The sequence below is a fragment of the Apium graveolens genome, chromosome 5, assembly GCF_009905375.1.
Source record: "Apium graveolens cultivar Ventura chromosome 5, ASM990537v1, whole genome shotgun sequence".
Lineage (NCBI taxonomy): Eukaryota > Viridiplantae > Streptophyta > Magnoliopsida > Apiales > Apiaceae > Apium > Apium graveolens.
Window position 1 is genome coordinate 16,676,163 of NC_133651.1, and position 10,538 is coordinate 16,686,700.

At 36.0% G+C, this 10,538-nt stretch overlaps 1 protein-coding gene across 1 annotated transcript; it reads right to left on the reverse strand.

Annotated features, from left to right (window-relative positions):
- Window positions 1–4,966: 4,966 nt before the first annotated feature.
- LOC141659858 (uncharacterized) lies at window positions 4,967–6,649 on the reverse strand. The gene is made up of 2 exons (XM_074466785.1): window positions 5,991–6,649; window positions 4,967–5,636 (listed from the first exon to the last, which is right to left on the reverse strand). The coding sequence occupies exons 1-2, from the start codon at window positions 6,647–6,649 to the stop codon at window positions 4,967–4,969; spliced, it is 1,329 nt and encodes a 442-aa protein (XP_074322886.1).
- Between the last annotated feature and the right edge of the window lie 3,889 nt (window positions 6,650–10,538).

Here is a 10,538-nt window from a genome sequence, read left to right on the forward strand (position 1 = left end):
TTACTGTCGTACTATAAAAATTATAATATAAATTACTTACTACAAGATTCTTGATTTTAGGAGCTTTGTTACCCCTTCCTGTTTGAGAATTAACTTGTTTTATTGTCCTGCATATTATAATGATACGGTGTCAAGAGTCATATTTCGAATACAAGAAATAAATGAAAACAACCTAAAAAATAAAAGGAATAATGTTACTCTGATAAAGCTTTTTCTAAATCATCAAAATGAGTTGGATGAGGCAAAGGATTGAGAATGTAAATGTCGTCATCCCATATTACGACCAGAATCCAGTGACAACTCTATTATTATAAATTTACACAAGTCAGATATTTTTAAAAATAGCCTAAAAACCTAAAAGAAAATTAAATTAATAGATTACAATATGCATTTAAAAATACTTACTGATGATTATGTGGCAGGAAGAATATGTGATTTTGATTACCCTCTTTCAACCAACTACCAACATTTCTTTGAAAATTAGCATTCAAATTAAAGTTGGCGCCAGGATCAAAAAATCCATACAGGACCACATCATCATTCTTGCGAACCCTCTTAATTGTACTATGCAAGTGCCTATACATATGTGGGAGAAATTAAAATTACTAGCAGACCAGTTGTGCGATAATTCAAACAGAACCTATAACCACGAAAATAAATTACTTACGCCATATACGCAGATATCGCAGCTTGTCCAATCATGTCAAACTCTAACAATGCTTTTAAATTCTCATACAATATATATATTGTCTTTTCAACTCCAAACACATCGGAATCACATGGAATAGGGATCAATTCCCCGCTGGCTTTCATAAATATCGTAGCATGTTTGTACAATACCTTGTATTGGCGTGGCACTTTCTTGCTGACCTTGATGTAAGTGAACTCTTGTTGAATTTTATGCACCTCACCCTTGTTCTTTGACTGCGACACATCTCTTTTCTTTTTCTACAAAAAAATGAAAGAATATAAGTAAACATTTATTCACCTAATTAACCCCTATTTTTCAACTTTTATACAACTTTAGCAACCAACAAGCACATGTAAATACCACAATTGTCCGTAGGCTGATTAAATTTTGAGGCCATGCCAAGTGTGAACCAATGGCTTCACGAACATGTTCAATTTCACCAGGTATAGGCACGGGAACTAAACCATCTGGTTGGATATGTCCATCAACCGACACACGAGCATGTCCAGGCTTGAGGGGCACTCCATGAACCGAAACATTCATTTCATCATCTTCGAAAACAGTACCAAATGCAACCTTATTTTCGATGCTATCCACCGAAAGCTCACAAATTTGTGGACCCTATAATTGTAAGGAGTAAATTATATAATTACTCTACAATTTGAGGAACCGTATAATTACAATAATATTTGTGAAATATACCTTCTTTTCTGATGGAGGGGGTTGATCATAAGCAAGATAATCATCATTCACCAATATTTCTTTTGCTTTTGGTTCTCCTTCAACTGGTTGGCAACTTGCTCTCTCCAAAAAATTCGGAGACTGCTGATTAGATCCTGTAAACAATGACTTGAGCTCAGCCATTTCCTGCCTTGTTCTTACCAACTCCTCCTGTAGCACTCTATGACGTGCCAACAACTCCGCCTTGGTAATTGCAGGTTTTCTCTCTTTCGGCAGATTAAAGAACATTTTTGGGGTGACGAAACCTCCAACTCCTCGAACCCTGCCTGAATGCTCAGGAGTTCCAAGTGCCGTAGTCAACACATCATCAGTTCCAGATGGTACGAATTCACCCTTCTCCTTCTTTTCGAGTAATTCATCCTAATGCAGATATGAATACACATCAGATCTTAGGGACATATTATGAATAATGAAGGAATAAACAGATTTCTCATTATAATCTGTTTTTCTCGATTAAATGCAGGTTTTTTCATAATTTTTACTTACAATTCTGGCAAATACTGCTTCTTTATCTTCATCAAGTTCCTCATCATTTAGCTTTGACTTTCGAGCCTTTTTCCAAAATATTGCCCGATCTGGTTTCTCCTCGGGCTTCAGTTTGCCTTTCTTTATCTGTTTAAGATGAGAAAAAATTAAAAGGTGCTTTATTTGTTGAAGATGAGAAAAAATTATAGCTAGGTTCTTACTTCATCCTCTTGTAAACCAATGTAACCCTTCCTTGACAAACGATGATGATATTTTCGATTACGCACTCTTTCGCTCTGCAGGGTGCGTAGTTTCTGCATCATACAATGAATAATTATATCCAAGTAAATATTCTAAATCCAAAAAGGGTACACTGGCAAAGAAAATGCATCCATACCAGCTACTTATCACCTGTACTCTGCGCGATAAATCTCGTCCAAGCTTCTTGACCCACAAACCGATAATTTTTTGGAGGCCTCTTCAGTTTCTTCTTTTTTTCAGCATATGGCATCACGTGTTTAGTTGTTAAATCAGTTTTAAACTGTCTCCACTTCTCTCCTGCAGACTTAAGCACCATAGCCTCACTTTCCGGAGCAACTTTAAATGTACCCTATGGACAATAAAATACACAAGTTTATAAGGCTTAGATAGTAGTACTAAAAATAAGTTGTGTGTGTCAACTATAATTTAATACCTTAATATCAAGCCATAATTTATCTTTCAATTCCCGATCCACATTTGGCCAGCTGTCAATGTCGATAGGAATCACAGTTCTTGCCAGGTGCCCTATGTAGGACTGTAAGGTACACCTAGTATCTCCGACAGGAACTCCAAACTCATTGTATCTGATTTTAAATCTCTTGCCCTGGGCCTTCCTTACCAATACTTTTTTAAGAGAGGAAACACCTCGTGCAGCTCCCAACCTTCTTTTCGCAGAATTAGAATTAGTTGTTGTTTCTTGTTCAGACTGTTGCTTTTCAGTTTGAGGTTCACTTGGTGCTTGTCCATCCTGATCACAGTGCTCTTCAACCTCCTGATCACAATGTTCTTCGACCTCTTTAACTTTTTTAGATTTGCTTTTGTTGGTTCTCTGTTTCTTTGCCCTTTTTGTCCTTCACTCTGAATAATAAAACAAGAAATAATTAGTCACTAAATAAATGAAACTCTACATGAATTAAAATACATTCAAAATTACATATGCATGAATAAAAATGCATTCAAAATTACAACTGGAAAATTTCAAAACAAATACAAAAACAAAATACAAAAATATTATAAAAGAAAAATTACAAAAGAAAAATGCATTAGTCACTATAATTCATTTACTCAAAAAAATTACAAAGGAAAATTAAATATGCTGATTAAATTATAACAAGCAAAAAGTATAGAGAGCTAAATTAACAGGATCATTTTTTAACCCAAATTCCGTCAACATTAGGCCTAATACTATGCGCAACGTCTTCATTGGTCACATCAGAAGCAAGGATGTTAGAGCAGAAGGGAGGATGTTCCATGATCGTGTCACCCAAATCATCGTCGTTATACAACTCTTGATAGTCTCTAGTTGTGGAAATTAACACGATCGACCAAGTAGGATCAACCAGATCTTTAATGTAAAACACCTGGTTGACTTGGTCAACAGAGACATATTTATCCTTCTTATGGCCTTGTCGATTGAAATCCACAAGTGTGAAGCAAAGATCATCGATCTTTATGCCTTTATCATTCTCTGCCCATTTACACAAGAAGAGTAGAGCTTTGAACTCATGGTAATCCAACTCCCATACTTCCAAGATTATGCCATAAAAGGTCATATCACTCTCAATGGGGTTTAAATCTTTCGCACTGGACACCTGGACTGCCTTAGCAACCACAGAAACTCCACTGTTTTGAACAACCCGCGCATCATCTCGGTCTTTCGTAAAGAATCGGACTCCATTGACTGAAAAACCTTGATAAGTTAAAACAGAAAATGATGGTTTTCCAGCGAGCCATCGTATCATCTCTGAAACAGCATCGGGATTTCCCTTCATTTCACTACTTACCTATACATAATATTATATAATAAAAAAATCCATCAGCTGCAAACTACAACTAACAACTATTTAAGTAGACAATATACAAAACCTACTTTTTTTTCAAACCAATCGGCAAATAGCCGATTGTGCTCTCCCATGAGCCAATGAACACTTTGTTTCTTCCCTCAGTAAATTTCATCCAAATATTCCTTGTGCATTATGAGAATATGCATAAATATTAGAAATAACCCACAAAAATTACATCTTCAAACAAATAGGACAAGTTAATAAAATAAACGTACACGATATAGGGATACACTTCATCATTGTTTTGAAGGACATGCAGATGAGCCTCATCTCGCTCTTTTTCTTCCACGACCTTTATTTTCGCGGCAGATAATGGACTAGATTGCTTGCCTTGCTCAACTGGAATGCCGGCAGTTGTACAAGTCTGGCTCATAAATTCTGTGCAGAATTCTACTGATTCTTCTTTAAGGTAGGTTTCTGCCATACAACCTTCAGGATAATATCGGTTTCGTACGTAGCTCTTTAGCACTTTATTGAATCGTTCAAAGGCATAAATCCATCTATAAAATACCGGTCCACATAAACGCACTTCTAGGACCAAGTGGACAATAAGATGTAACATTACATCAAAAAATGATGAAGTGAATATTTTTTCTAGATCGCATAAGGTTATTATTATATCTGACTGCAATTTATCGAGTTTCGAGACATCGACAACTTTGCTGCATAAAGCATTAAAAAAGAACCACAGTCGTATGATTGTGACCCTAACATTTTTCGGGAGAACGGATCGAATGGCAACATGGAGGAGTTGTTGGAGAAGGATATGTCAGTCATGGGATTTAAGCCCGTATATCTTCAAATCAGACATGGATACACAATTTTTTATGTTTGATCCATGTCCAGAAGGAAGTTTCATAGACAAGAATGAGTTCAACACTTTCTTTTTTTCAACCTTCGACAAAGTAAAAGGGGAAGGAGGCAGATAGGTCTTCTTTTCTCCTACTTGAGGAGCTAAATCATGTCAAACACCCATATCAATCATATCACGACGTGCCGCCTCACTATCTTTTGACTTTCGCATATTTAATAACGTCCCAAGCAGATTATCACACACATTTTTCTCGATGTGCATAACATCGAGACAGTGGCGAACATGATGATATTTCCAATATTCTAACTCAAAGAAAACAGATTTTTTCTTCCATGGACATTCCACCTTCTTCGACTTCTTCACCTCTTTTCCAAAACAAAAATCAATTCGTTCCTGACGCGCTAACACTTCTTCTCCGGAAAGGGGTTGACATGCGTTCCCCAACTCTTGTTGTCCGTTAAAGGCCGCCTTCTGCCTCCTATAAGGGTGCTGCCTAGGCAAATAACGACGATGACCTTGGAAGCACATATTCCTACTGTGACTTAAATTTTTAGCCACAGTATCGTCCCCACAAATTGGACAACTCTTATAACCCTTATTCACGCAGCCTGACAAGTTTCCATATGCTGGAAAATCATTTATAGTCCACAATAAAATCGCTTTTAGAGTGACATATGATTTACTATAGGCGTCATAAACGTTTGGTTCACCTTCTTCCCAAAGTTTTTTCAGATCATCAATCAATGGTTGTAAATAAACGTCGATGTTATTTCCCGGCTCATGTGGACCAGGAACTAAAACTGACAACATCATGAACTTCCTTTTCATGCATAACCACGGAGGAAGATTGTACGTTACCAACACTACTGGTTAGCATGTATATCGATTGACTAACCCATTAGTATGCGGGTTGATACCATCTGCTGATAAAGCCAACCTAATATTCCTAGATTCACTACCAAAGGCAGGCCACCGGTAATCGATATTCCTCCAAGAAGGAGAGTCGGCCGGATGTCGCATCTTGTCATCATTTATTCGCTGATTTGCATGCCAAGTCATGAGTTCAGCAGTAGAGGGAGATTTAAATAACCGTTTAAATCTTGGAATTATAGGAAAATACCACATGACCTTGGCTGGAACATTGACCCTAAGTTGGCCATTCTTCCGTACTTACCAACGTGACAGCTTGCAATGAGGACACTGAGAAGCATCAGAATGTATGCCCCTATACAGTATATAATCATTGGGACACGAATGAATTTTTATATACACTAGACCTAAATCGGATAAAGTTTTCTTCGCTTCATATGCGTTAGGAGGCAACACATTATCTTTGGGAAGGATTGAGCCAACTAAAGAGAGCAGCTCAGTAAAGGCAGTGTCCCTAATACCAAACCTAGCTTTCCAGTTGTGCAATTTTAACATTGACTCTAACTTTGTGCACTCGCTGCCCTCAAACAACGGTTGTTCCGCATCAACAACAAACCTCTGAAAATCATATGAATCCTTATCGTAATTACCCGAATTAAAAGCCGCTTCACAAACTTCAATAGTTTCTGATGCAGGACGTGTACTACCTATAGAAGACCTAGTACTCCTAGTAGATTTTTCTTCATACCAAATCCAATCAACATACCCCAAACTAAAACCATGATCGTAGATATGTCCCCTTATGATTTTGGTTGAGAATTTTTTAAAATTCACACATCGACCACATGGACAAGGAATTCTTTTAGGATATTTACAATTTTCTTCAGCGAAAATCAAGAATTCTTCGATGCCAATTTCAAATTCTAAAGAATCCCTATCTTTCGATATCCACGACTTATCCATAAATGAAAATGTATGACCAGCAATCTAGCAACCTAACCACCTGATGGTCATTTCAACATCAAACCGCGAATTAATCAAATACAAGTGCACATATTCAAGTGCACATAAACAAAACCAAGAAAGTCAATATTGTTTAATTAGCATAATCAATACAAGTGCACATATTCAAGTGCGAATTAATAACAAACATGCCCTTAAAAAATTGAAAGATTTTACACAAATGACAACTAGTACATTCATGGCATCTCATCTATTAAAAGAGAACGATACACTAAATCTGATACATAAACAACAATCCAAATCAAATAATGTATACATAAATAATGACAGATCGGTTAATGGTGAATCCCTTCCTACATAATGTATACAAAAAAAAGGAAAAAAGCAAACGAATAAGAATTTCTAACCTCCTTCCTGAAGTAAAATGTGCAGGCACTGTCAAATTCCGAGACTTGATGAGATAATCTGCAAATGGAGAAAATCGAATTTAAAATCATACTATTACTTAAAACTTTAAACGGACAAAAATCGGAAGATATCAACCAGAAAAGAAAAATACATGCAAATATCAAACCTAATTGATATATTTAGGCAAACCTAAATATATATACACAAGAACACAAACCTAATTTATGTTAAAAAAATGCAGATTTATGTAAATATATATACATGCATATTTAAAACAACTCAAGAAAAAATATAAAATTAGAGTACAAACCTTATTTGGCTCAATGAATCTCAAAACCTGTTCAAAAAGGAAAAAACCCATTAAAATTTATGAACAAACCCTAATTGAACAAATGTAACCTAATCGAACATACAAACCTAAATGAACAAACATACCTGTTCAGAAATTCGGGTTTCTCGTAGATGGATTTTGATTAACTGATGGTGTTCTTCAATTTGGGGTTTAATTAAAACCTATGTACTTATTATAAACTGATATGGTGTGTGTGTGAGATAGAGAGAGATGGACGAGAGAGAGGGAGAGAAGCAGAGAGATGGAAGAGAGAGGGAAAGAGAACCAGAGAGAGTGAGCTCAGAGAGAGAGAGAGCAGAGAGAGTGAGAGTGAGAGAAAGAGCAGAGAGAGTGAGAGAGAGAGACAGGAAAAATAATTAGGGGGAGAAACGGGTTTTTTTTTGGTTAAGGGGGGGAATATTTGGGGAATAAGGGGGGAAAGTTTCCGCATTTTTTTTAATTTTTTTTAAGTTAACCATCGACAACGGTTGTAAAATACAACCGATGTCTTTTAGAAAACCGATGTCTAACTAACGTTTTTCATTTTTGAAAAATAAGTATAGACATCGGTTATTTTCTGGACCGATGTCTAAAACAATAAGTAACATCGGTTTTAAAATAACCGATGTCTAAATGAACTTTAACATCGGTCGTCTGAGCAACCGATATCTAAGGACCGATGTCTATTGACAGAATTCTAGTAGTGTAGGGACTCTGATTCTCATAAATGGCCAACATTTAACAGAAGCTTACATGCATATTCTTGAGAAATTCACTCTTCTGCAGATGCAGGGTGCGGGATAACCTGTTGTTTCCATGGAACCTGGCAAAAGAAAAAGAAAAGAAGGCTTCAATTCTACAAAAATTAATAAACTTAAACACTAAGCAATATATCATAGATTATGATTCATAAAAGAATGACATGGAGATATGTAGTACAAAAATTGAAGTGAACTTAAATTGAATAGCGAGTCTGGAATCCGTCCACTGAAGTTGTTGAAGCTCAAATCTCTGGGGAAAAGATAATAAAGTAATTAACATCCATGGAAAAACTATAGATGCTTAGTAATATCCATGATTACATTTGTGACACTTTTATTCTATATCATGGATGCAGTTTCCATTGGTTGGATTTCTCTGGCATATTTTAAGGTAAAATTTGGAAAATAATTGGTACACGCTTGAAGTTGATGTGTCGAGAAGCCCCCACATGATCATCATAAAGAAAGAAAGATCAAGTTTAAGTTAAAATTAAAGACACCTGTGGTTATGATGAGCTACTGAGAACATGACAAAAAGGAGCAATGGTCCTAGGATTAATATCTTGCAGATGTGTTAGTTGTTACTTAAACAAGTCTCTACTGTTCTTTAAAGGGCTTCAAATTTTACTTTCAGATTTTAGTTTGTCATGACAAAGCCAAGTCTTATCTTAGAATTAATGGCCCAAAATTCCATGTAATAATCATCCAACATATAACTTACAGTTGATTCAAATTTTGATAATCACCAATGTTGGAAGGGATAGAACCAGAAATATTGTTATTCCGTAAAATTCTACCACAGGGAAAGAAAAGAAGAATTTAGCCATAGCACATCTTATTATCATTATTGTTGAATTGTCGCATAATAGAACCATGAACCAATTTCCTTACAAGACAGTCAGAGATTTCAATTCTTTGATGAATTCCTGTGTCGAGATCCCATTAAATAAGTCACTTATTCTCCTGTGCAATACAATTTCAAAGGTCAGCAGAAAAGTAAGGGAAGACAAAAGATATCTAATTATTGAAAACATACAGTGTGGTATTATTGATTTTTTAGTTACTCGTCTAATACAGACGAGTAACTCCTTTCTTTGTATACATATATCTTAAATACTTTGTATATCCTAAACAACAGACCTGAGATGTGTGGGGGTAGAGAAACAAGACCCCAGAGAAACTGCTCCCAAAAAAATTGAAATCAGTACTAAAAAATAATCAAGTATGGTTCTTTACTACTTTAAGTGTTAAACATACTATGCATAATACTACCAAACTTCGAAGGAAAAAACAATAAATATGGTCCTCTCAGGTCTGTTGTTGAGGATATACAAATTCTTTACCTATTTCTGTAGATAGGGCCTTGAGGTACATAACGCACAAAATCATAAATAAGATTATTTAAAAATATAGTTTCCAATTGTCAAACATAAGATTAACTAGAAATACATATAGCATTTGCTAATTTCAGAAACAAATGGTCTGTAACTGTATCAAAACAAAGATTAGGTCTATATTAAGTATTCTATGAATATGAAGAAAATGGTACCTGCCTTTAACACTAGAGCGAGGCTCCGTCATCTCTAATTTAGAAGTAACACGACCAACGCAACTCACAACAACATTGTTCAGAAACACTAATGGGGTTTTACAAATTAACTGTTCCACAAACAGCCAGAATTCAATCACAAACAACAGAATACATACAAACTATGAACAGAGTGAGACAAAGAGAGAGGGAGATAGATATACGAAGAGAGGGAGAGAGATACAGAGAGAGATGGAGAGAGAGAGAGAGAAATACACAGAGAGAGAGGGAGAGATAGAAGGAGGGGGAGAGAGAGAGATATAAAGAGAGAGAGAGGGAGAGAGAGAGGCGGGGGCGCGAGAGGGAGAGAGAGAGATGTGGGGGCGCAAGAGGGAGAGAGAAAGAGAGGAGATTACGGGTTTATCGGGGATGATTTATTTGCCCCGTGGGATGATTTATTTGCCGACGGGGAGACCTATTTTGGATCGGAGACCAAGAGATGAGTGGGTTGAACGTGAAATATCGTTGTTTGTTGCCATAATACGAGATAGTGAAACCCCCGATTTGTTTGAAGCTCGAATCTGAGAGAATATAAAACGCTAGCTCGAATCATTGATCTGTAGATTTAGTTCAATTGACAGCGGAGAGAAAGTGTGTGAGAGTTGTTTAGAGAGAGAACATAGAGAGAGATAACTTGTCTAAAATTTACCTGGGCTGTCCAAAAAAATGGCTATTCTTCAAAATTTGAGCCTGCTTTATCCGCTTGATCATGAGCCCAACGAAAGCCCAACATTGTTAATTTTATTTTTATTTTTATTTTTTAATAAACTTTTAAGATTAAATAGTGTTCAAATATTTTAT

What these genes read in the sequence shown, in the direction of transcription:
- LOC141659858 (XM_074466785.1), bottom strand. Translation starts at nt 6,649, where the DNA reads ATGGATAAGTCGTGGATATCGAAAGATAGGGATTCTTTAGAATTTGAA. An exon ending in CATTGCAAGCTGTCACGTTG is followed by an intron (nt 5,637 to 5,990) that starts GTAAGTACGGAA and finishes ATGCATGAAAAG; the next exon opens with GAAGTTCATGATGTTGTCAG.